Below are 27720 nucleotides of genomic sequence, written 5' to 3'. Positions count from 1 at the left end.
TGGACAGTCTTTGATCCAGTCAGTTCTCAAGTTTTACCTAGAGGAGTACTTTGAAGCTTACCCTTGTGTACTACATTTCTTCACTGCACACAGGCCAAAGCTTGTGTAATTTATATCTCCTGTTAAAAACAATGTGTTTAAAGTGCAGTTAAAAGCATGAAAGGTGTCTAAAGTGATTATCATAAAAATTCTACATGACAGCCCTATCCTGTGAGCAACTATAAGTCAGATTCTTACCATCAAGACACAATAATAACTGTTAATGATCCACTGGATCCAGTTTCATACAAACTACATGTTTTATCGCAGCAGGGCTACACTCTGCATCTGGGTAATTTCCATCAGTAGTACTTAACGTTTTCACTGTATATCCTGCTAGTCTATTAAAGGTGTTACATGAAACAGACCAGATAAAAGGACCTTTTTTGTAAAAGCCTGTATACACTAACTATCCACTTTCTACATTATTTAGTCATGATGATAGAACATAAATAAAAAAAATATCTTCTCTTTAACCTTAGACTACTAATACATGAAAATAATTATTGAGACATCCAATCAGAATCCAGACAAATTAAATATTTTCTCTGTTTATGTACAGTCATTCTTACTCATTTTGACCAAAGACCATTAATAAAAATGTCTATAAAGTTATACAGGATTCCAGCCCACAACAGTGATCTCAGACCACAAACACTGCCATTAATCTATACATCAATGGGAAAAAATGCTTCCTCAATTCTGTTTAACAGTCAAGAAAGCAAGCTAAGGTGATTTCCTAATGCATTGTGAAGGCCTGTAAATAAGCTTATTTTAACTTATGTTATATGCTACAACAAATTACATTCTACAAAAGTATTGATTCTAAATTAGGAAACAAATACAAGGAACATCTAATACCTTTGTCGCATGATACACTGTATAGTCTTTCAAAATATTTCTGGTCAAAAGCAAATATCCAGGAATCAAGCAGTCTCTCAAGATTACTCAGTTTCTGGATTCCTTATGTCTGTTTGCTACTTTGAAGATGAAATAAAGGTATCAAGATTGGCCCAGAAAGTCTTTCTGCTCATTGTGTTTGAAGTGCCACCTATAAATACTTTTTTATGCGAAGGGCAGCACCAAACAACTTGTACACTGAGATAGCTGAAGGCAAATTTGGTAAATATTCTTTAGATAAAAACAATGGTTTTAATTTATCTTTAAAGTAAGCACCTTTGACATTGCTTGTTTACTAGAATGGAGCAATTTAATGATATATTCATTTCTAAAATACCCATAAAACACAAAATGCAGAAGGAAAAGCAGCTCTCGGCCTGTTTAAAATTGGCGTTAGGCCTCTCTGTAAAACTGTTTATTTTAAAAGTCGGCTCCATTTAGAGTCTGCTCTAACAGTTCTGGAAGGGTGCAGGAAAGGGAGCTCGGGTTACATTCCATTCCCACTGATCAATATTTCAGGCAAAGTTTCATCCCCAGAGTCTTTAATGGCAGGAACTCCTGGAGCCGGAGTAATGCTATCTTGGTGATTAGGAGATGAGACCATCAAAAGAGGAGTGGACCCCTAATGCAGCATTTGCTTTCTAGCTCGGCAATAAATTCAGGTGCCTGAGAAGGTTGCAGCTGAGAAATATTCCTTTGCATGGAGAAAAAAAAAGTTCTGGGACTTCAAAGGAAAGAGCAGAACAGCATGATATGCCACTGGAAGGCCTTGTGTGGATCTCAAGGAATTTTCCTTAACTTGTGCTTACAATAACAAATACATATATTTGCAAGCTCCCTGCCAGGGTGGGTTTGAAGAATTGACTCAGCAGGCTAATCACGGAAGTTGCATTCCTTCTTCCATTTCTTCCCCCTTTCCTCTCAATACACTTATCAGCTGGAACCAAAGCAAGAGCACCACCTTAATCCTTTCCTTATGGGAACCGAACAGAAGAGTTATGGGCTGCCAGCAGGTATGTTAAATTTCTCTTATAATAATGGAAACATTGTGACACTGACCCTTTTAAACTAGGGGTTTAGGTGAGATTTAGAAGGTCAGTTCCTCAGTAATCTGTCAATGACACTCAAATGGTACATTCCGTGTTAGGACTAACTGGGATGGTACAGGACATTTCATTAAAAAAAGTACAGGACTAGGACTGTGGCTTCTCCGGTTAAAAATCCATGCTTTATTATCACAACGGGATCTGTTTCTTTTTTAGTTTAGAGGCTTCAATTCCCAAACTTCATCAAAGACAAATCTATTAATGTATCTACTTGTAAGGATGTTATGGTTTTAATGAGGAATAAGGAAAGGAAGTGGCTATTTTAAATATTAGAATAGCAGGAAAGTAGCCAGCAACTGATATGGTCAGTGTCCTTGTTGGTGTTTGAAGGTAACATTCCTATAAGCTTCTCCCAATGTTATTTTGCAATAAAGCTAATAAATCTTCAGAAATACTTTTTTTTTCCAGTTATACATCTGGAAAAAAGTTACTTGATTTTTTTTATTGTTCTCTAAAGCCGTGGAAATAATCTATAAAATGAATATTTTTAAGTTCATAATTGAATAATGCACTGCATTCATTTTGAAATGTAAGCTTATGTAGAACTATTATATAGACTTGATTCACAGAGCAATATCTGAAGCTTTTCCCATGCTGCATTGATCAGTCAAGGTACAACAGGTACTGCAATGCTGTCAGAGTGTCATGCGGCTGGCTGTCATGTGGTAGATATACAGTACCACAGTAGAGATTCAGCACTTACAGCAAAGGCTTTTTGAGTGCAACTGTAATCTAAGACTAAAAATCCATTTAGGTCTTCCGTGCATAAGAACTGAAGTCATTTTTAAAACAACCGTGAATGACCAAGAAGCAGATTTAAGCAAAATCCCAGAACAACAACTTAAAACTTAAAAACATCACACACACAGAGGGCAGATTAGAAGGACTGCAGAGGCAGAAGACTCAGATAAAAGCATGACTAGTCTTTCACTGTCCAGGCTGTAATGGCCAATGGTAACATGAAGACCTTACCTGTGAGCACAGCAGCATGACCAGCTCTACCACTGACGTGCTGGACTTCATGCACACGAGACCTAGGGAAAAAAAACAACACAAAAACACACTACATTACAACATCGCATTTGTATACTCTACAATGCACTCCTGTACAACCATACCCTTCTCATTCCAATACACTGTCCGTGTAATAAACAAGTTATTGAAATGTCAGAATCAAACTTGTTAAGCCAAGAAACTAAACTACAATCTATAATATGTTCATTATACAAAGTGTACAACACAACTGTTAGTATAGTTCATGTAAACATTAGTTGTTTAGTAACGTTTAAAAGCTCTTTAGAATTACTGCAGTGTTACATAATTATATATTATTTTCCACTATACCTTTCTTGCCTTTTGGATTTTGCAGCCTCTTTGGGTGATATTTACTCCCTTTATCAATCCTAAATATACAATATAGTATTTTAAAACTACCCAATAATTTCTCTTGCTATACTGATTGCAAACTGTTGTCAGAAGATGAGGTTTACTCTGAGACAAAATCAAATGGGACCTCTGTAATATCTTACAATATAGTCTAATTACCACTTCATGCATTTCAATGTTGATATCATGAACTGTCAATTTGCCATTTAAAGAATAATTAAGTGCAAAAAAAATCATATTCTACAATTACTCACATGACATTTACATACCACCATACTAGGTTTAATTTCTTATTAAATGCTTAAAGTAAAATACTTTAAGTACATAAATGTCTCTGACCTTTTCTGGAAATGCAGTACTAGTTTACCTTAAGTCAAGACTACAGTATCTTTATTGTGTTCCATTTGAAAATGAAAGTTTATATTTAAGTGTAGACCTATGCAAGAGGGCCAAATACAGAAGAAAATACCAGAGGACATCACTGCTCATTTTCAACAATGCTTCAAGCTCAGATTAAATAACAGCACTTCAATGATCAAATGTCATAAACCTGGTTTACTGTTTGCATATTAAGGTTTACAGCTGACAATAGGCGTGCACTATTTAGAGTCTCACTTGCTGCTCTCACTTATTGACTTAAACTTGGAGTAAAATAATTAGCACCCACTGTTTCAAACTATAGGTTACCAAGTAACCCTAGAGCTATACCTGTAACTTCTGCAATCTATGGAATTGCAGGAATAACAATTCATAGCCTGTAATTAATCAAAATTAATTCACAAAATATTTTACCTACCACCTGTGAGGACGAATGGATGCTCAATAGATTTATAATAGATCTCATAGTCAAATATACTGAAAGGCCTTATAAATGCAACAGTAGTGAGTAGTGCAAAGTTACATTTTGGGGATTTTAATACCTCCCAGCATACAGTGCCTCGCAAAAGCATTCAGCTTTGCACATTTTGTGGGTTTAAAATTTGTTGTCATGACACTTTGAGATACCAAATAATATCTGTTACTTCACGCATTTAAATGAAACAAACCTAAAGAAATCCTATATAGATAACTCATCCATCCACCCATTTTCTAACCAAATTATCCAATACAGGGTCACGAGGGAGCTTGAAGTGGAGCAATAGTAGGATAACATTTTATTATTAATATGAAATGACTGCATAAGTATAATTTTTAAATCCCTTTGCTTTGAGACACCTAAATTAATGAAGGTGTACATGTACGAGATAACACGCTACACAATTGGGTGAGTGGCTTATGTGTGCAATAATAGTGGTTCATATTATTTCAGAATAAGTACAATTGTCTCTGTAAGGTCCCTCAGTCAGGTAGTGGGTTTCAAGTAAAGATTAAATTATGGAGCTTTCAAAACAATTCAGGGATAAAGGCATTAAGGCACAGTGACAACCAGTGTGCCTTTTGGGGAAGGGTATAAAAACATTTCAAAGACACTCTTTAAGCATGGTGAAGTAGATCATCAAGAAGTAGGAGGCATTCAAACACTGTCGAGATGATGCAATCGCTTCAATCTCTTGCCTCATCACTTAGTAAAACTAGTCAGGGATGTCACTGTGAGGCCAACGGCAATTGTGAACGAGTTGAGTTACAGAGTTTAGAGATGGGAGAAAATGGCCATGGGTCAACAATATCAGAGTCACTGCACAAAGGGGGCTTGTATGGAACTGTGAATGACATCTCAAACCTTGCATGGGAGTGTAACAGAGCACCCACATGATATCAGAAACATGTGGCAAAAGTGGGAACTTTTTGGTCTTTATTTAAACCCCACACAGTGCATCTTTCAGTCAACAACATGCCTACTCTGAAGCATAGTGGTGGCAGCTTCATGTGATATTTCTGCTTCTCATCAGCATGGATTGGGCAACTTGTCAAGAATGATGGGAACACAGAAGAAGCAAAGTACTTGCAAGTCCTAGTGCTTAAGACCCAACACCGGGACAATAATTCACCTTTCATTCTAACAATCATCCAAAGCGCAGGCCAAAACTACAATAGAGTGACCTAAGACTAAGAATGTCCTTCAGTGACCGTGTCAAAGTCCTGACTTTAGTCCTGTTGAGAATCTGTGGAAATAATTGAAAACTACAGGGCATATTCAATTGCCAAGCAATTTGAGAGTGTTTGAGCATATCTGCCAAAATGAATAGCCAAACCTTACACCAGACCGGTTTGCAAATTTGGTACTTACCCAAAAAGACTTGCAGCTGTAATTGCCAAAGGTGCGTCTCCAAATAATTCACAGGTCTGAATGCTTAATGTTATCAACATATTTCAGTTTTTTCTCCTTCTGTTGTAGCTGACACTTACTGTACTGCAACTCATCCTACCCTTATAAGTCTTCAGTTTGCACATTCAGGTTTCAAGTAAAATATTAAGATCAAAATGATAATTTCACAAAATTGGACAGCATAGGAAGGGTCTGAATACGTTTGCAAGGCACTGCAAGGGGGTTTAAACTATTATGACACATAATTTTACCAAATACAAATGCTGGGTGAACAGTTATGTCCAAACCTGTCAATTGCTAAGGGTGGTGAAAAATATTGCAGAAAAAGTCCTGTTGAGAAAAACTTTAAATACATGCACTGGGCTAGAATTTATCTCAAGCTTGCACCACAAAAAACAACTTATGGAATCAAGACACTACATTATCTTTATATGACTAACTTATATGAAACCAAAGTGCTGAATTTCAAACGGCATGGAGCATAAAATTTGACCTGAACAGTTTAGTATTCCTTTACTGTTTTGTTGTGCAGGCTCGACATAAATCCTAGAATAGTTCACAAAAACACTAATTCAAAACCACATTTAAACCAACAAAAGAGCAGCCCGGAAACAGACAGTGCACACAGCTGACATAAAACACTTAAGACAATGTGCAAATATGTTGCACAGATTTTGCAGGTTTTTAATGAGGCTCTTAACTACCAATAATTAGAGAGAATTGTAACACCTAAGAGTTGAGGTTTTCAGGGTAGACTGTAGTTGAATATCCTTTAGTGCCTCCATTTATTAACAACCTTAGCCTTGCTCATCTGAGAGTGGGATTATAAAAATCCCCTAGTTTACTATCACATTGGATCTCAAAGCAGACGGTTAACTAATGAAACAAGAAGCAGGTGTGAAAAGCTAATTTGGAGAAACAATCACTGTAATTGATCAGCTCTTCTTTACCTCAAAAGCTCACAGATCAGAAAGATTAATGGGGCAGTAATTACCTGCCGGCATGTTGACTGTTTGGAAACGGATTCAGAATAAGACTCTTAGTTTTATTCGTAAGCACCTCGTTTGGAGACAAAAAAAAACAGTTGCCAGTAGACTTAAGAATAGTTTTGCAGTTTTAACATCATAAGAGCATGCACACAAGTGCCTGATGTAAAAACTGAGCAGGTCCAAAAACTGAAATTCAAGCTTAAAAGATGAAAGATGCAGACAAATGTGTGAGATTTGGAGATGACACATTTAAACTATTTCAGTCGGTTGAAAACAAATGTGTTCATTTGCATACATGTTATTTTATAATAGGGGGAAATGCATAAATTTCCCAATGGTTCAGTTTGTACAGCTTATTATCATGAGCATTAAAAATTCTCTCAATAACTGGAAACAATTCCATGATTACCTAATGCCAATTCCTCAATATATTTTTACATTTTCTATATGTCTTCTGTAATGCTTACACTACTTGTGTAGATTATAATCCCCATGTTAAATATACTTTTTATGATAAAACCATCCAATGACCTAAATAAGACGTCTGTCTGTGAGTTTAACTCTAACACTTTATGCCATATTGTGATTTGTAATCAGTTTATCCACTTGACTATGACCATTCACTTTGCATTCATACGCATAATACCTAAATTGAGAAGCAAAAGAACAAAATGTAGTCAGTTTTAAACTTAAGAGATATGGTACACCTGTTGTCTTTATAAACAGAGTCACTTAAAGCACATTTCACACACTTTAAGGCTGTTTTATAAAGTTGCAGGGATATGATTAAACTGGTTTCTATTTACTGGAAATACAAATACAAAACACTACCTGTGCTACCTGGTAAACTGGTCTTGAGGGAACAGAAAAACTAACATTTTTACCCAGGGAGGGAATGCAGGAATGCTCTATGACTCTATGTGATTACTATGATGGTAACAAGGCTTATCTGCCAAGGCGGATTTAATCCTGACCTGGATTTCCTTAAATCCAGCAGCGGGTGAAGTGTGGCTCCGATAACGACAGTAAGAGGACACTGACAGCCCTGTACTGACAAGTTTAATAAACTGTCAGAACAGGGAGTTCCATTTTATAAACAGGTTCTATGATTAACTTCAGTTGCAGTGAAGTTCAGATATTTCTTACAGGATTCAGTTTATTACCAATGACTTGAAGCTAAAGTACATATTTTGGAGAAGACTGTGTATTATTTCAAACAATGGAACATTATTTCAAATGTATTTAACACTACCTAGAAAACAATCAGCCCTTCACGTTTCACTGTACCTTAAGGATGTTACATGTTTCCATCTCTACATGAATTATGCAGTTTGTTAGATTGTTTCATCTACAGTTTACAGTATTTTATTAAGCAGGTTTGGTGATAATCCTAGCAACAAATTTCTTAATAGACTTATTTCTTAATAGTGCCTGCTTTAAAGGAGAAATTAATGTAGATTTCATTAGTTAAATACTGCGTAAAACCTGCTTCACATATGACAAGCATAGTACAATTTTTAATTGGGTATGTTGAAAAAGAAATGGCCTGGAGAATTTCATGGCTCTCATCTAGTAAAACTATCTGCAAAAAGATTTTATTTTAATGTTAATTTAACTACTGAACCTTTGTAAGACTGACCACAGCATGAATTAGAGTGTAGGTCATGCCTTTCCATCATTTCCACATTTATATGATTTTGTTTGATTTGTAATTATAACAGCTATAGCAATGATAAGGATACTGTTTTAAAAATTTCAGTTTATATGAATGATAGGATTTTCCCCGATCATAAAATACCCCTATTAAGCTTAGTTTGAATAAAGCTATTTATGGGAAAACACTGAAACACTGTAATGAAATTATACAGGCCTTTTTCTAAGAACTGACAGTTCTGACCTCTCTCTATCACACCTATAAAACAGACAATAAGTCAACTTTCCCTGACATCTATAATTTACAGATTGGGGTGTTCTTGTGACCTCTGTCTTTTGTAGTAGACAAACTAAATGCAATCTATTTAAACACCAATTCTAAGTATTTCCTGTAAGAAGCAAGGGGTTAAAATGACAGTTGAATGTAGCATTGTGAGGTAAATAGCTTCTGGTCCATTATGCTTTAAATTACTAAAGCCAAGAATGAACGTTCACAATAGAGGTGGTGTTCGTACAGCCTTTCCTCATCACTCCAAGTCCAAGTCCCGAGGTTCAATGTGCATAATTGCAGCAGTGACCACATGCTTGCAGGAGGCTGCTGGGCGCAGGGAGGGCATGACCTGAAGTAATCTGAGGAGTGATGGATTGATGGTAATTACTCGTAAATGGACCCGGCTTGCACAGCAACGTTTTTCAGCTGTGGCAAAAAAACAACCTCCTTTTTTTCCACAGCTTGGGGTAAAGTTAATGACCGGCGGCTGTGCATGGCTTATTTGCATGATTAATTGACAAAATAGGGGGATTTATACATTTTCATCAATTACTAGGCATATTTCAGCTCTGAGGTTAATGTACAATGTGACACACATGAAATGGCAAGCAATTACTGCTCATTGCAAACAGCAGCAGTTCTCTTGGGCCCATTGTGCTGTTTTAATGAGGCTCCTGTGCTTAACTGGATACCTATGTATCCCCTGCCATAGAATCTGTTGGTTTTCTATACATTTTAATAATTGTATATCAGTTGAACGGTCACTACGGACATTACTGACCACTAATAAAAAAAGAACAGACTAATAGTCTTTAAGTGTCTGGATACATGTATTATAAATACTGTACATGTATCCAGTATACATAACAATACATAATCATAAACAACATTTATAAGGCTGCATTCATTTTATAAATTAAAGCAGTAATTTAACATAGCTTTGGAATATTAGCGCCAAGTAAATTTTGTGCTGTCCAGTGGTCTTGTTAATGTTACTTGTTCCAAGTTGTCTATAAGTGAGAAACACAGGGGCTTTGCAATGCTTTAACAATCAAATTCAGCCTGCAGGAGCTGGGTAAGAGATGTCTCCTCAATCAATGGAAATACAATACTTGTATTATTACTGAGTGGAGTGGCACTTACTCAGTATTGGGATATCACATATTCAGCATCTATGCTTCCTTCATTTACCAATTATCTGTTGTGGAATAATCAGCAGTAATGGTATTCCTTTCACCTGACTTGGAGTGTGGAGTTCGTATGTTCCAGTGTTCACATGGGATTTTGCTACAGTAGGTGCTCTTAAGAGTGCAAAAACAGGCTAGTTTGGGTCAGATGGCATCCCTAAATTGTCCCCTGTATGTGTATGTGCTTGCATCTTGCGATGCAATGGTTCCTACTGAAAATCTGCCTGAAGTACAGTACGAAGGTATTTTCTAAAGAACTGCGGATGACATTATGCAGTATGTGTCTCATTACATAGCTTGTGGGAAGCTCCTTTGATGTTGTCAGTGTTTTACAAGCTGGATTCATCCCAACAAAAAAGTCTATTTATATAGTCAAAAAAGAGCTTTGCCTGGCCAGTGTTAATATCTGTTTCAAATTATATTTCAAGAAATCACAAAATTCCTGGTTAAAGTAACAAAACTTTTTAAAGGTGTTAGCAGTAGAAAATGCTGTTTAGAATGTAATTGAAAGTAAGGCAAAACTGTCATCATTCACCAGCTCTAGAATTATTCTCCTTTAATATTCAAAAACTGGTCCTGTAATTAAAATAATGGGGTAATAGTAAATATTAACTGGTAGTTAAAACCATCTAAAAAACTACATTTCATATTTTCATCATCATGTATTATTATTATTATTATTAAGTCTGTTTTCCTCATGGGCTCCAAAATAATTTGTCAATATACAATTTCACATACTTCTACGTAAATCCTGCATTTTGTTTTCTAATATTAATTTTTTTTTAAGACCACATAGGTTTAATACTGCTTTGAGTACACAGGCCCATTTATGGGCAAGTAAACATTAGTACATACGAATTAAGAAATCTGGTGGTGATCCAGCAAGTAGCGATGAGTTATTATATATGAGCACAGACTGATGGAACCGTAAAAACTATATATGGCAACGCTGTCCTATAAAACAGAAGAGGAAGAGGAATGAAGAGGAAAGAAGAGGAATGATCCTGCTGTAAATGAATTCCACTTGCTTAGCTGGGCCTAAAACATTCATAGATCCGGGGAAAACAAACCGGAACTTGAGATGAAACCCATCGGATCATTGTTTACAAAGCACAGCAGATGGACGGGCTTCCAAAACTGCAGAGCACTGTAAAAATGATCAAACACATTTCCAAAACTATTCCACTGAGATAAGGTTAGAATGTTCTGGGTAGTAATTTCTTTGTGCTTTGGAAAAATCATATGGTAGTGCCCTGTCTTTTCACCATCAGTGTAAACAGCTCCTGAGAAGGAATGACTGGAAATGATGGAGAGAAGCCGGCTGCTCCGAGCTGAGGGTGAAGGTGTGTTTCTCCGTGTGAAGTTGACTGCAGGCCGGCCTTTTCACTTCGCGCAAATTTGGCAGGCTGGTGACAGAGAGACATTCGGAGCTGAGGAGTTATGACTTGTTTATCTTCCCTTCACCAGGAGACAATGGAGTAGCCAGAAATCAACATGCATCTGGGCTGTTGTTACAGTTACAAGACCTTTGTGTAAGCCACTACAGGGATTACATTCTTTCGTTGTGTTGTAATGCTTAAACATATACCACGGAATAACAATTTTCTTTGACCCTTAGACAGAGTTACATAATTCATCTCTCAGACAGTGGAAATGTAAAGAAAGGGGTGCAAACCACAGTGTAAAAGGGGGAATCCATTTGATCCTGAGCCAATGTCAAGAACAAGCAGAACTAGGCGCTGCATGGCACCACACACAGACACAGGGGGAAATAATGTCACTGAAACCTGCCTGACGTACTGTAGGCAATTTTCAGTGCAGGCCATCTCCACCAAAGGGTGTTGTGGGTTTAAATACAACCAGCTTCTTTGAAGTTAAAACTCAGCCACTAAAAGTGCCAGGGCCCACAGTTCAAAGTGTCTCCGCCAAGCCTTCATTTATTCTATCCTCTCAGTTTTGAGCTTAAGACTACGAGCAACCACACGACTCCCGGACTGGAGCCAGTTATACCTGCATTGTTAGTTGAAATGGTGTGGATTTCACAGATCTTCCAAATAGAAGCCATATATTATAAAGCTGTCCTCCCTACAGTGATTTACTGTATCACTGTAATGGATATTTAATTTTTTTCTCTAATTCAGCTACAGTATATACAGTATGTATTATGTTTTCGGCAAACAGATTCTTCTTACACAACATAACATTTGAGAAATATAACTGTGCTATTGACGAACATTCCTATCTTCAAAGTTTCATGAGCAATGCAGTTCATTCATGTATAATTTCTATGCTAGAAAATGCAAACCTAAGGTTGTATTTTAAAAGGAAAAAACATGTTGGGGTGGTCAGGACTGATCCCAGAGAGCCACAGTCCAGCACGTCTTTTCACCCTCAAATCAATTTGTACAGACTTTCAACATTTTGAAAATATTAATTGTTGCAATTAAGTCAATTCCTTTCGATTAAGTGAAAGGCAAATTGATGACTTAAGGTTGACCTATAAAATTTGCTGGCTTTCCAGCACCAGAGTTGACCAGCTCTTACTTTGTTAATTATGTCCTCAGAGGAAGCACTGAGAATGTAAATGCCCAATAGTTTTGAATATAGGACATTTTGTCTTCAGAATAGCAGTTAATATCTGCATTTAAAATATTAAATACAAACATTAATCATAAAACATAAAAAACTATTTCATAATTTATTAATTGTAAAACAGCACTTCAGGTCTTTAATAAACTAAGATCTCTTACCCAGATCTTTGAAAACATATATGCCAAATATTAAATGCTATATACTGTATCTGCTAGCTACAGTATATTATCTATGATACAAGAACTATTGTACACCTTCAGCATCTTATAGACATTTAGGCTCATAAGTTTATAAACAGGACACTTCTACTAAAATGATTGCATTTAAAATTATTTGCTGTCTTTGCTAAAGTGTTCATACACATTCAAATTTAATGCTGAGTTCTGTTACATAAAAGGACTAAACCACTTTCAAAAGAGCAATTAATGCATTTAAAAGCTGGCTATTTTGTAGGTACTGTATAATAAAAAGCTAAATTGCACAGATTACATAAAGATGAAAATAGGTATTTACTGGCATTGTGATAATGGACTGCATCTTATGTTGGTTGGCCCTGTCGAACAATTAATGGAATAACCTTGGTAGTCAAGGGTACTGTACATAGCTCATTGATCCACGCTGATAACTTCCCATTAAGTGTCTATTTTAGTATCTCACAGACAATTTCTGCTGTGTAAAGTCATTGACTTTATTAACAACTGAAAAACATGTAAAACCACATGGAAAGGTGTTGCTAACTGAAAGAATGTAATACTTAAAAATGCAAAAAAATATTTTTACATTTCATTCCCAACAGTGAGAGTTCACCTGTTGTATACAGTACATACCTATACAACAACTCATTAAAGCAGATACACCTCAATAAACAAATGGATGAAGATGATGACATGATGAAAATGGTGTTTTTTTATTTGAAAGGCAACAAAAGGTGCAGTTTCCATTGAATCAAGAATATTTTCTTGGTTGGCTTTTGCAGCGGGCCAGTATTGTATATAGTTTTACCTCCAAACCTCCTGTCATTCAATCTTGGTACTCCATTCATACCTGCTTATCATCCATCAGTGAGTAAGCCAGCAGGCACAGACAGTGGGACAGACGTCACAGAGACGGGAGTAAAGTAAGGTAGACTATACAGCACCTGTACCTTCTATGAGCAACTCCTGCCCATGGCTGCCCAACAGAGTGCGAGAGAGGAAAGGTGCAAAGTCCACAAAAATCTCACGCAAGAGAGGGGCCACTTTTTCCAGGGCCCGTTCCAGCTTTGTCGTGATGCTACAATTAAAAAAAGAAAAGGGATAAAAACATTCAATAGAGCAGGCAAATTCAAAAGAGATACAAAAACAGAGTCTCCCACTTCAGTCAACACTGTCACAAGGGAGACGGGAGATGTGGTGTTTACCTCAAATGTTTTTTGTGCCATTTCTGTGTCAATATTGATGAATTCTCACATGAAACAATGGAAGGCACCAGCAATATTAAAAGGATAACAGATTACTGGCTAGCTGAGCACAGATTTGGGTTATGGATCCTAATTACAGTACTTGCAATCCCACTTTGCTAAATGTCTGTCGATACAACTCTGAAAGATGATTTATAATTTCTTTTGTTATTCTCTAATATACAGAGGAAGAAGTGGCATGGTCTTAATTTCCCATACATTAAGTAGGTATTTCTGCCAAATGCACATTTGGTGAGAAGGTTTCATGCAGCCTATTAGACCAGACTAGAGCATATCTAAGAAAGCCGTTTGCAGGCCATTAATGGACAATACACACATTCCCCCCTGCCCCACCCCCAAATACATAAAAAAGTAACAGAACTTATAGTCTTAAAACTGAAAAATGTACACCTTTTTGATTAATAGGGCCTTAGCTTTAAAGCGAGTATCTGGTAGTGTGAGCAGGCTTTAAAAGGCCTGGGTGATGCAATGGAAATGTCCTTGCCTAAGACACTGGCCTGCACCTCTGGGGCCTGGTTGGAATCCTGCCAGGGAGCTAAAGGATTTGAGTTCTGGCGGTGTCAGCCCGGCTCTGAGTGGACATTGGTCCACATCGCAAAAGGCACTGAAATACAAATTAGCAGAGACATAGTAGTTAAAGAGTAAACAGCTTCAAAGAGCGTTTCAGACTTTATTTTTTGGCCACCTCTATACCTATTTATTATGTTTGCACTTGCTCTGATGAAACTATTTGATTTGCATTTGTGTCTGTTAATTGTGTGAATCTGTGTGTTTAAGATACACAAGTGGCTTATACACATGGCCTTTGCTGTCACTTGCTCCTTCATTAAATCTCCCCATGTGGATATTTTTTCTCTTATGTAAGAGAACGAGCCTAAAACAGCCCAAGTATGGTGAACAGCATGTCCGACAGTCACACATGGAGATTTAATGAAGGTGCCAAAGTGCTTTATTTACAGAAGGTGCTGTAAGGCACCACTCAGTAAGCAACAAGATGATTACTCAGTATAAAAACAAAAAAAAACCTACTCCTTTTACAGAGTCCTCGCTGAACTGTAATTCGTAGTTTTTTCTGAAGGGTGGCTACACCAATTACCAGTCATTTCAATTTAAAAAAATAAACTGAATCTCTTTAATTCATACATTTTATCTTCAAAGAACAATTTCATATTCATATTTCTTAAATAAAAAGACCTGTCAGGCATTATGTTTTATGGCAGTAACAGTCACACTTCTCAATAAGGTCTTAAGCTATTGAGACCTTATTGTTAGATATTAAGAACTGGTCTCAACTAAGACCAGAGACCTAGGTCTCCTCAATGAAGGAGATTTGGCTGCCACTCTCTTTTGTAGTCTGAGGTACAGACTGAACAGAACAGGTCAGCCATCTTAAAAACTCTCATGAATTGTTGTGCTCACAGGTATTATACATTTCTATTGAAACGTTACTGTGTGTACAAAGCAACTGCCTCAACTTAGTAAACCTTCTTAATTTTAGTAAGTGAAACTAATTATTGTCAGTGAGCTCACGTCCTTTAAACTCCTTGAAAATTTTAGCAAGGACTACTTAAGACCAAGTGCTTATGGATGAAGTTGCTACTGTCTGGAAGTTATAGGCATGGAAGGGATATGAAACATCCCTGCACAATGAAGGAAAATAATTTTGTCACACCATTGGAGTCATTGGGAAGGCATAATTCCTGTTAGGAATATGTTTTTCATATTATTTTTGCAAAGGTGACAGTACTGATCCTCTTACACTGCAGATGTTATGAAATCTTGATACATTAAAATATTATCACAAATCATATCATGATCAATCATAAAATAACTAACAAAGATTAAATTACTAAAATGTCATCCATAGTATCTGTTCTAAGGAACGAATCAAGACAAAACACAAATAAAAAAGTTATTAGGTTTTGTGTAAGACATTGAAGTTTTGCAGTATGTTGTTTCTAGACTATTTCAGTTTCACATTTATGGACAGGATTCAGTTTGGTTGATTTGAGAGTCATTATTGAAATGGTTTGTAACAAGTGCAGATCTGTAATTAAAGATATGTACTACAGCAGTGCAATATATGCACTCTGTTCTTCTTACATAATATTCGCATTGCACAAAATAGTGTAAGTTAAAAAAATGTTAATAAAATGACCCATATCATAAATGAATGCAATTAAAGAATAAAAAGAAAAGACTAAAACAGTTTCATTAGTTCACAGAATGAACATAAGGCCCATTGTGTAACTAATACTTGGTATGAAAACTAGGTATATAAAGATTTATGTGAATGAATGATACAAATTCAATTTGGAAAAAAACACAATTCACATTCCAAAGTGAAATGCCATAAGAAACTGTTGCCAAACACTACAGAGTGTGGTACTTTACAAGGGGTATTCCAAATGAATTTTAATTTGCCCCTACACTCTTATAAGTTGTCAATATTTGCTTTTATTGTTTATTATTCTGTAAAACCATGCCATGAAAAAACTACTGAAAGTATTCTTAATTCGTAATAAGCATACTAAGATTACATAAAGCAATGTAGTATATCACTGTTACACTCTTACACTACTGTATGTGCACCTGTTTCTGCAACAAACCAGCTTTGTCCATTTCAATTACCCTTTAGACATGTGTTTCAAAGTTGCTTTTACTGATAGTTCACTGTAAAACCAGAAGCAAGAACAGGGGCCTACAATATGATAAGCAAAACTGTTAACATTAACAATCAAGAAACATTGACAATGACGTGCTTTCTCACGTGTTGAGAAATTACTGTACTGCATGTGGTGAGGACTCTTCTGTAAGCATCTTTATAGTGAAGAGAGAAACTCTGTCCTTTACTTTAGATTTTATTTTATTCATGCACCTCAAACATGCAAACGATACATCACATTTTGCTACACCTCAAAATGTGCTTGTACTGTAGTTTCTGAGAGACCAGGCAACCTTTCATATGATCAAGTGTCTATAAAAATAATAAGTAACAATTACCAGTTTATTTTTTACTTCACAAGAAGAGGCAGAGTGAAGCACGGTTTGAAAACTGCAACAAAATACAACACCAGCCAAAGCGCTCTTAATAATATTCAGAACAAACGCAAACATAATAATTTGGCAAGGGCATATGTATGCATTATTTGTATGCATTCGTGCTTGGGAACAGACCCCAGGCAGGGTTTCAGCACATGTGAAAGTCCTCATGGTGAGACCTAGAGTACTTGTGCGCCTAGATGTGTGGAGTGTTGTGAGGGACTGGAAACAAGCTTGTGTTGAGCGTGTGATGAGCACGTTCCGAACAAGAACAGTGTGAAAGGGAGGGCTGCAGCAGACCCGTACCTCATGTTTTCCACAGTGTCCTCCGGCATCGGAGCGACTGTCTGAACAGCCGGAAGGTTTTTGCTGGTGGCGCCATTCACGAAACTGGAGGAGGAAGATGCGGAGGAGGAAGCGGAGTCTGTCGCGCCTGCAGCCATCGGAAACAACCACATTTGTCAACGGGCAAGAAGAGCCCTCCAAATAAACATGGTACCCTATGCAAGTGCTCAGTGCATACTGGGAAAAATCTCACATTGTGTAACCGCTAAATTTTGCAGAAGACAAGGGCGAGATACTTGTGCGCATTTAGTATGCATTCACAAAACCATTTCTCTTGTAATATTTTAAATAAAGATTTTATGCTAGATATCCTCCAATATTTCTCATTTTAAATCATGAATAACAAATTTAAAGTAAAGATTTGCATCCATTGCTTGGAAGTTCTGCTATTTCTAAGAAGAACTCAGGTTTATACTAAGAAAAGAGCTTGGTTTTTGACTGTTGTATTTCCCTTCAACAACAACAACAACAACATCTGAATGGGCATTTAACAATCGAAAACAGGACTGTTCAGTTACTTTTTTCATCCATTAATCTATTCCCAAAATATTTCACTTTTTTAGGTGAATTCACACAGAACTGCTCCCACCTCACCTTTCCAGGACACCAGCTGTTTATTCAATGTTAGAAAACCATTGAACCAACACTGTTGGTAGATTTTTCTAATTTTGAATATTTTTTACAAAAAAGTAAAAAATGATTACATTAATTGAATACCAAATAGTTCAAGTCACTGTTCAAGGGCTTTTCTACAGTCAAGATCATTATTTGCCTTGTTTATTATTTTTTTAGAAAAAAGGGACCATTGACATTGTAAAGTAAAACTAGATTTTAACATGTACCTAAAACTTAAATATCTGTATGCTTGAAGCAGTCCTTTAACTTTAACACATATTTATCACTCCTTCTCTCAGGATCATGGGAAGCAGAGCAGTTATAATGGCAACATGTTTAATAGGACCTTGAGGTCCTAATGGTTTTAACATTAAGAGTCCTTTCAGATTTCTATACAGTATGAGCCCTGGGGCAAAACTATAGACTCTGCAAGGTCAGGGTGAGAAGTCACAGAATAAGAATACATCTCCTCTTGAATGTACAGATTATAAATTTTGAAGCTCTCTTAAAGCCAGTATGTTATTTTTTAAATTTGGAACCAAAACATTTGCTTAAGTGTCAAAACATTTCTTGCTTGATTAAGGCGGTATTTACCAAAGCTTTCGGCAAAAACTGCCAAACATTTTCTTTTCAAATTAAAGTCCACTTATTCAGCAATACTTTAGAAAAATTTAGAAAATAAATGACATTCCAAAAGTCATGAGAAGAAAACAAGTGCCTGAAATTAGTATTTTATTAACCCCATCTTGATTTTTTCTCGATTTCCCCATGTTTAAAGAAGCATAAAGAGAGCCTGGACATATGAATGGGGGAATACTCCAGGTAGACTGATAATAAGCAGGAGTTTTCCATCATCCAGAAGGTAGGTTTTGAATTAGGCCTAATGTGCCACTATCAGAGTCTGATGTCTGGTTTGTTCAGAGGGATGTGTGCATGCAAGCTCATAAAAAGCCAATGGGAGCTTTCTCTATAAATGTCTTTCAAGTCTATGATGTTATCTTAATTAAAAAAAAAAACACATTATTACACTTCATTCTGTGCACTTGCACCTACTTATACTCACTTATAAAATCTGAGCTTTAAATACCTATGAAGAAAAAAGGTTGGAGAATATGGGCATATCCATAAATGTTGCTTTATGCTTTGATACATACAGTAAGCAGGGTACTATGAGTAAAATATAAATATTGCTTCTCCCTTCAGAATGAATATTGGTCTAACAAAAAGAATCAAGCAAAAAGAGGTGGAAAGAGAGACATCTAGTGGTTCGATTAAGTCAGTAAATTAAGAGAGACTGATTCATAAAAGGCTGGATTTTTATGTTCTATTTAGAAGACGTGTTTAGACAATGTCTTCATTTGTTGGCTCCTTAAGAGCAAGAATTCCCTAGGTACAATCATTTAGTCATACGTCTGTGATTTTTTTTTTCATTATCTGAACAGACCTGCAGAAATAATCCCTCTGCTGTCCATTTCAAAACAAAATGAAAGGCCGAATAAATCAGTCTCAGCCAGCTGCGTTTTTTAAAATTGAATCTGCACAGTGCAGGACCATAACGCAATCTTTAAATGACTAAGTGAAACGAAAACAAAACACAATGGGATGCTCGTGCTACAAATATCCGAATGGGACACTCCTGATGAGTAGTCACTAGCTCTTTTTTTAAGGAAGAAAGTGAGAAACCACTCACCTGTTGTGTTAATCATGCTTTTTGGCGTTGCTGAGGCAGCAGCAAAAATGTTGGGTGTGCTTCCTGAAGCAAGTCCTCCTGTCGAGCTGGCAGTGCCAACCGTGTTCACTGCCAGGCTGCCAGGAGGAGGCTTCTTCACGGGCACCACAACACTCCTGTCAGGACAGGTGACAAAGGACACGCAGCTCGTTACGTGCGACTCCAGGAACGAGGAATTGTACAGGTTACAGTGGCAGCCAACAAGACAAAGAGGACGTGAAGGGAAAGTAAGCAGATCGACCGCCTGTGTGTTACGCACGGACCAGTTACCGCTCAGTTCTAGCCTCCATTACCTTTCCCTTATTGCCTCGAAGCCAGACATGAATTAAATCTATTATACTGTTTGCAGAAACACGAAAAGAAAAAGGTATACTTCCATGCAGTGGTGCAATGGCTTATTACCAAATATAACAGAACCTATCATAAGGCTGCTCCAACAATCTCTCTTTACAGCTAAAACTTCATTCAAAAGCACTACGCAGGTATAAAGGACATGTAAACATTCTGCGTAGTGTACTGTGCTGATTCGTTTGGTTAACTTTAAAGTTTGTAATGCTAAAGCAAATAAACTACCAAAAGACAGGCAGATGCTGGAAGCCCTGTTCAGAGTCATTAACATTTGTGTTTGAAACAAGACAAGTTCCAGAATACGTCTGTGGGACAGGACTGACATACTGTAATGTATATTATATTTTTTCGCAGAAATTTTTAATTGTTGTACCACTGCTCCATGCATCAAACAACATGGAACAATGTCATAACTGACATTGAAAAAATCTGTTAATGGTTGAATGTCATATTGTTAATCAAGGCTGCAGCTCAATCGTATGACTGAAAAAGGATTTACTTTTTGAAATTGTAATGAACGAGCAAAAGATATCACTGTTCAGCTTTGCTTTAGAGAAGGAAAAAAGTCTTCTCCTAACATTTTCATGAGAGATGAACTCTAAAGTGAAGAGAAGCACATAAAATATTAAAGGCAGAAGTTAAGCACTTAACTGATAACCCTGTGTATATAGCAGTGTACAAAAGTATAACCACACCAGATATGATGAACTGTCCATATCCTCTGTATTTAGTTTGAGAAGGGATTAGGCTGAGATAGTACATTCTTTGCTTCAGAGAGTTTTTCCAGGTACCAGAGAAAATGGACTCTTATCAGAAAATCATACTGTATCTGTTCTGTAGTTCAAGAAGACGCCAAACACTCAGTGTCACCTACACAGTGTTCATGTGATAAATTACAGCTCACTCTGCATTGTAACTCAGCATGGATTTAATAATCCTCCAGTCATGTGCTGTTTAAACTCTAGGCACCAGTGTTTGGCATGTGAATAATATATTTTAAACATGTTATCCTTTTCTTTTAGAAAAAGATATTGAGGCATAGAAAATAAATTGTTTTAAGTGGGTTGCTGACAAAACAATATTGTTTAACATTGAAACATGCTTGGACATGCAGAATAATAAATAATGTGCGTTGTTTTTGAGGCCCTGTAGAGTAAAAGTGTCTGGGTTATTTACTTTGGGGTCAATTTGGGGTCAAAGGCTTTACTACATTTTCATGTTGTGTAGAAGGTCTTCATAACACCAATCCAGAGATCAAATGGCAGGGTTCTGGTTCAATAATATCCCTAGAAAGTTCCTGTTTACTAACAAACAAAACATCTTATTCTGCAGTGAAGTGTACATACAGTACCTGTCACTTCCACCCTAAAAGACTTCATCCTTCACCTCCAAATAACTGAGGTTATACACTGACCACAAGCTCCAGCATGATATAGAAGGCAAAATGGAATTTCCTTATTTCTACTGAGATTTCTCAAAGCTCACTGCCTGGAAGGGATCAGTTGCAGTAATTCAGTGCACCATGTCCTTCTTTCAGAGAAAAAGACCATGGTGAACGTCTCCTTGTCATTTCCTCTTGTGGTTTTTTCAGATTCCCTCTGAAGAATTTAATTAGCATGATAAATACTATTAGAACAAAAGTAGGGTAAAATAACGACAGTGAAACTGTTAAAAATAAAACAAACCATGAAGACGGCAGGAACTACCAATTTACTGTGTATTAATTGAGAGAAATATTCCTATTGCATTGCAAATGAAGACTTACTATAAATGTTAATTAGAAAGTACAGCAGCACTCTGAAAAATGTTCATTCTATTAAACTACTGCCTTTTTAAGGAGTGTTAAAAGTGAGATCGCAAATTGTCTTTTTTTTTTCCAGCTACAACAATTTCAATCATCCTTTATTTTTCACCAAAATTTTGGATTGCATACGTATGTCCTTCATAACACTTAGCAGTTGTAAAGATAATTATTTAGATGGCGTAATCAGCATAGAGTCTTTGGGGCTGGCCTGCTTTCCTGTAGCAGTAAACCACTCAACTGTTGTTTGTAAACTGAACAACATTCCTCTCTGCTGAGACTGTGTTCTGAAAACGTCAGAGCAAGAGAAGTGTTGTGCCTGCTTCTGACAAAGAGACTGTATTGCAATGTCCCAAAAATTTTTGAATCCTGAAGTTAACTATATCATAGCATTTGATATACTGTTTAGTGACAAGACCTGTTCAAAGAACAAGATCAGGCAGTCAGTAAGAAATGTGCTCAAATATTCAAGTACTTTGCGATGAGCTGCTGCTCTTAAATGTAAGTGAAAATAGTAAAAATATATATTATTTATAACTTTTGCCATTATTGTAAGACTTTTTGCAGAAGCCCTGTTAACTATATAATTATACAAAACAAATTCTTCAGCTAAAAAAGTTAAAGCCTTATTCATTTGATGTCTTTTAGTTGGAATCACGTAGCACCTGTCACCATTGTAACATGAATGTTTTACTTAATTGACTTACTGAAAGGGCAAAAATAATGCAAATATTTTCAGCACCCTTTATTAATACAAATCACTTAGCGGAATAATCATTTAGAGGTAATTTGTGATGGGATATAATTGGATTATATCACAAATAAGATTTAAAGAAAATGAAACTGTGTCCTAAATCACCGTGCGAAATTTCATAGTAAACATATGTGCTGGAAAACCACAAAATGAATAATGGAGCTGCAAAAAATCTATCATACTATTATTATTATAATACAAACATAATAGCTAATCACACTGGTTTAGAGTGAACATATGCGATTGGTAAAGATTAATGTAAAAGAGGAATAAGCAGAGGTTAATTCCATGTTGAAAAATAAATAGGTGTGAGACAGAAAATCAGCTGAATGCTTTTGTTCACTAGTAATTCAGAGTGGAATTAACCTCTGCTTTTCCCTTGCACCTTGTATACTGATGCGGCTACCCAAAGAATTATAAATTTGCAGGAGTCAAAATTAAACCTGACCTTATTCTTTTCTTACCTTTGACTAGTCATAGAAAGGTATGGGATCATCATTAGTAATATAACAAAAGTTTTTTTTATTTGTATCTTTGTTTTTTTTGTGTAAAGTTTTGATATTTTCAATTGTTATTTGACTTTGAAAAAAGACCTCAAAGTAAAATTGTGAGGAAAATGCAATTGGACATCACACTCAGCTGTCTAAAATAAATAAAAAAAGATCCTCTTAGATTGGTCATATTCAGTGCATCTCTTCTGGACAGATGAGGCAAGAAGCAGCACCATATTGAACACTAATTGAAAACTCCACTTGCCCAGAAACACAGGAAACAGGGGTCTCATGGAGGCGGCTCACAGCTTCAGAGTTTGAAGGGAAATTTTTTGATGTTGTCACTCCCAATCTATTGAGGGGCTGACAGACAATCGAAGGCTGCTGTCTGGGCTGGCAGGCTCATTTCGCTGGCAGGTGGCAAACAATTAGACACACCAATTTGTGCCTCCTGATGACATTAAAGCATGAAACAAAGTTGTATGCAGCGCCGGCTGATTTGTGTGAAAGCATTTCAAAAATAATACACTTTACCGTGGCAACTCATTTCAGGCTGCCACCTCCCATTATGGGTTTGAGCGGTGAAGGCGACAGGCCTGGGCTCAGCGTGGCGTAAGGCCGCTTCTGTTTAATCTGTCATCAGCGCCCTGGAGACCCTAATCCCCTCCTTTCATCAATATCACCTCATCATTTACATTCAAAAGTCCTGCGCTCTGCGCATACATTAAAGAGGGTGGCAGGCATTGTGCAGGAAACTCACCAGCTCCTCCACCTTTTTTTTCTTCTGGGCCCCACGGACTAACGCAGGAGACAAAGACACGCCATTGCTGTCCTCCAAATTGGGCAACAACAACAAAGAAAGGGCCACTGGAAAGCTCTGTAAACTTTCCATTATTTAAGTTGAAAGTTTAAAATGAATACAACTTCAGAACTGGAAGAGGGGCCTTTTTTCAAGTACTGCACACAGGCGATACACAAAACGACCAAACCGCAGGCACTGTTGTTTAAGACTCTCTTGTTTTGTCATGTTTTTTGGGACAAATCACCATACTAAGCATGCAAACAGAATGAAAAGAAAAAAAGATACAGAACACAGAATACAGAAAATTATACACTTGTAAAGTAGGGCATAGCCAGGAATGTGCTTGTGGGATTGTTCAGTGATAAGAGTAACATAAACAGTGATAGTTTGACTCCATAGAGAAGTCAGGCAACAGTACACTACTTTACACAAAAACGTCTCAAACAGCCACGCTCAGGCCTGAAGTAATATCTCTTGATTGCTGGACCGAAGCCTTTATCTTGAAATGGAATGTAAATAAACCATAAAAAACATCAAAAAAATATTTTTTAGCATATTTTAAAGGCAAACGTCTTGGCAAATGAATAAAACTTTACAGAGCTCAGCTGCATAATTTATTAAATCCTCCAGATACAAGAAGAGCTTGGGAAGAAACCGAAGGTGCACATCATAAAATAAAAACTAAAAAATTGATCTAATGACTTCTTTTTTTAAAACCTGGGCTGTTTCCCAGAAATGTATGATGAAATAATTTCTGTAATGCTGCTCTGCTTTCAACATTCATCTCAATACACATGAACAGAGGTTTAATTTTATCTCCTTTAAAAAACACAAAAAAGCAAAGCTAATTTTTTGCCTTCCACATTTTCAATTTCAACCAACTTGTAGTCTTCCTGCCATCGGCGTCAATTACACGTTCGGCTTAGATGTGCAGTACAAGAAAGTCAAATGTCCATTTCCTATTTTCTGTAAATTGCTTAATTTTTTTATTTTACAAAAGAAGAAACAGTACTTGGACTGTATAGTTTGTGCTAATAAGTACTGTCATTCCTCACTTTTCACGGGTTTGTACTTTGCGTTTTCGTTAATTCGCGGGTCGCCCCCCCAAAAAATTCAGGGAAGTACAGGACAGGCGATGGCGTTTCCGGGAGCCCATGTGCATTGCATACTAGTCTGCCTTTGTGCCTTTTAATGTCTGTTAACTCCCTGCGTTTCGTTGTTCAAGTGAAGTTTTTGTGCCCCATATCCATTATTTTTATTACATATGGGACCTTAACGTACTTCTTGGTCTTGTGCTCGTAAACCTGGACCTAAAAGATGCAAGAAAATGATAACTGTGGCAGAGAAAGTTGCACTTTTAGACACGATAAAAGAATGAAAATGGTATATATTGTTTATTGGGTAGAAAAAAAATAGTTATTCATTTGATACCAAGACTTTTAACTTTTCCTTTGTCTCCCCCCGCCCTTTCCATGTATAGAAAAAAATGCTAAAATCAAGCAATATGCTGTTGAATGTTCTTTTGATCGATTAGAAAAAGAAGACTAAAATGTTGTTTTTTTGGAGACCAGGGTTGTTTTGGAGAGGGTGGTCAATTATTCGCAGATTTTTGTTTTTCGCGGGAGGTCTTGGGACCTATCCTTAGCGAAAAGCGAGGGATGACTATACTCAGTCACAAAAAATGGCACAGAACTCGAATAATATTATACCAGAAGAAACATGTTGTATGTAATAAACGCTGAAATGTGTTTCTACAAATCCCCCTATTTCCCTGTTGTGTGCCTAACACTGCTGATGGACAATTTTAGCAAAGAAGAGGGAATTATTAGTACTGTACATGGGGGGGTAGATGCATGTGGCTGGGGGAAAACTCAGAGGAGGAAAAGAGGAATCTTTAGCAGGGGATCTTGTTACCTGTCAAAAGAGTGAAACTGCATGGGGAGGATGGCCTGCGCTTCCCTCTTCACCGCAGGGTCAGGGTAGGGCAGCGGCTCCGGTCCAGACTCTGCCCCTTCCACAGGCGCGGCCACGAGGCTTTTGAGGATCTCCTTGACGTTGATGCCCTTGTTGCCATGACTGATGCTGGAGATGGAGGGGGTGGGCTTCAGCATGTCGGCGCTGGGGCTCTCCGAGAGGCTTTCCTGGGACTTCTTGACCTCAGAAGACAGAGTGGAAAGCAGCTCGCTCATGGCATCGGGCCCGGTGCTGGGCTCCAGGTCGGTGCCATTCAGTACGTTTGAGACCTGCTCTTCTCCGATCCCAGAATCCGTGTGAGGGAGGGAGCTCTCGATGTGAAGGTCTTCTACCGGGGTTGGGTTCTCTTTCTCTTTGCTGCTCTCCACAAAAGTTGGAGGGTTTTCTTTAAAAGACAATACATAATAAAGTTAGTTTTTTTTTCAGTTTTGTCAATCCTTTGCTTGCTGAATGCTTTCTATTTTCATTTCGTTTATAATTTTGCCCAAGGTGTCAGAGGGCCCCATTTATGTTGGCCAGGTTCAAAATATTCTATTCAGAAAGACATTCCCAGATGTTCATCGAGGGCAGTTTTGGGCAAGATTTAAGACTCTCATTATTCGTCTGGAGGCAAATGTGGACGCCCAACATAAAAAATCACATGAAAAAATAAAAGACACACAGGAGGAGACAAATATTTTCACTTGAGATTCTATATTGACTCCTCCACACAAAGTGTGCTGCTGAACCAAGTGTGGCTCTATAAGTCAAGGGTTCTTCAGCTTTTACATGATGCCTAACTAATTCCAAGTTAGCTCATTTTGATATGCACTTCATCTATGGTGTGAGACATAATTTGGATTAAACTATATGGCAGTAAGTCCAAGGAGTGCTCAGAAGTCTTAAAATTTATAGGACAGCCGCGGGAGTAATCCAAAAAAAAAGAATGCATTTGCTAAAAGTGCTTTTGTGCAAGAAAAATCTGAACATTTAATAAAATAGTAAAATTAAGTTTCTCAAAGGAATTTTCTACTAGCAGTTTCAGTCTACAATCACACAGGTAGTAATGACACAGTCCATCACTAAAGACTGCTACACCATAAGTGCCAGGTTACAATGCCCTTGATTGACAGGTAAAAATCTATTTCAACCAGAGGTTAATCAGGATCTGTAAAAAGTTTTTTTTTTATTTTTCTTTCTAAAGTTTACTGTACATTGTAATTCTTTGCTTTTCACATCTGCTTTTAGCAGCACACTTGTGAATAAACAATCCTGTCTTCTACAGAAGGAACACTACATTGCAAAGTGAGAAAGAGTGAACTGCATGATTTGGATATGGTACTGTATCTTGTGTATATCACATTCTGCACGGGGATGCATCTCTACATTCTAATCTGTGTGTCATAGACAATCACGTGGCCAATGAACTTGTATGTCTCAGTATGTCTCCTGATTGGCCAAAGGCCAAATGTTCTACTGAAAATGTTTCCCAAAGTAGAACCCTCGTCTAGTCCTGTATTGAGGTATCCATTGTTTCTGGGAATGCACACACTTCCAGAACACATAAGGAAGCACTGTGAGTTGAAAATTGTTCTCCTATATTCTGACCTTCGGATCTTTGGACAGATCTCTGACTTTCCCCATGATAATGCATGATAATGTGTTAGAGATTGTGATACTTTTGTGTTTAGCCTCCTCTAATATTCCACGGTACCTGTAATCAAGCTGACTTCCAGAAGTGTCTGTAAGCTTTCTGAGGCTTTGTAAAACTATTAGATGACTAAAAACATTGGATGATTTTCAACATAAAATAAAACAGAAAATCTTTAATTACACTTTATCCAGGGGCCAAACAAATGTTCAATCACACTTTGTCAACAACTTGAAAGCATTCAAAAGTAGTCATGTGCATTTACTGTATATATATTCTCACTCAGGAAATCTCTGTATATAACCATATTGTTCTTAAAAGATTCAAAAAATTTTGAAGAG

General features: G+C 37.0%; 1 protein-coding gene across 18 annotated transcripts in view; it reads right to left on the bottom strand.

Moving 5' to 3' along the window:
- The window catches only part of nbeaa (neurobeachin a), a 361778-nt gene that overhangs the window by 151685 nt on the left and 182373 nt on the right, over nucleotides 1-27720 (bottom strand). For 7 of the 18 annotated variants that reach the window (XM_088639451.1, XM_088639435.1, XM_088639437.1 and 4 more), the window contains 6 exons: nucleotides 25690-26134; nucleotides 19541-19695; nucleotides 17197-17323; nucleotides 14333-14452; nucleotides 13528-13661; nucleotides 3018-3079 (listed from right to left, as the gene is read on the bottom strand). In XM_088639451.1, the coding sequence (XP_088495577.1) occupies nucleotides 3018-3079; nucleotides 13528-13661; nucleotides 14333-14452; nucleotides 17197-17323; nucleotides 19541-19695; nucleotides 25690-26134 (1043 nt within the window). The remainder of the gene's footprint in view (nucleotides 1-3017; nucleotides 3080-13527; nucleotides 13662-14332; nucleotides 14453-17196; nucleotides 17324-19540; nucleotides 19696-25689; nucleotides 26135-27720) is intronic. The other 11 variants (XM_088639445.1, XM_088639448.1, XM_088639449.1 and 8 more) reach the window with 3 other exon arrangements.

The sequence above is a fragment of the Lepisosteus platostomus genome, chromosome 7 (assembly GCF_059453375.1).
Source record: "Lepisosteus platostomus isolate fLepPlt1 chromosome 7, fLepPlt1.hap1, whole genome shotgun sequence".
Classification (NCBI taxonomy): domain Eukaryota; kingdom Metazoa; phylum Chordata; class Actinopteri; order Semionotiformes; family Lepisosteidae; genus Lepisosteus; species Lepisosteus platostomus.
The sequence above is the reverse complement of the archived record's forward strand: the minus strand, read 5'-3'. Positions and strand labels throughout refer to the sequence as shown.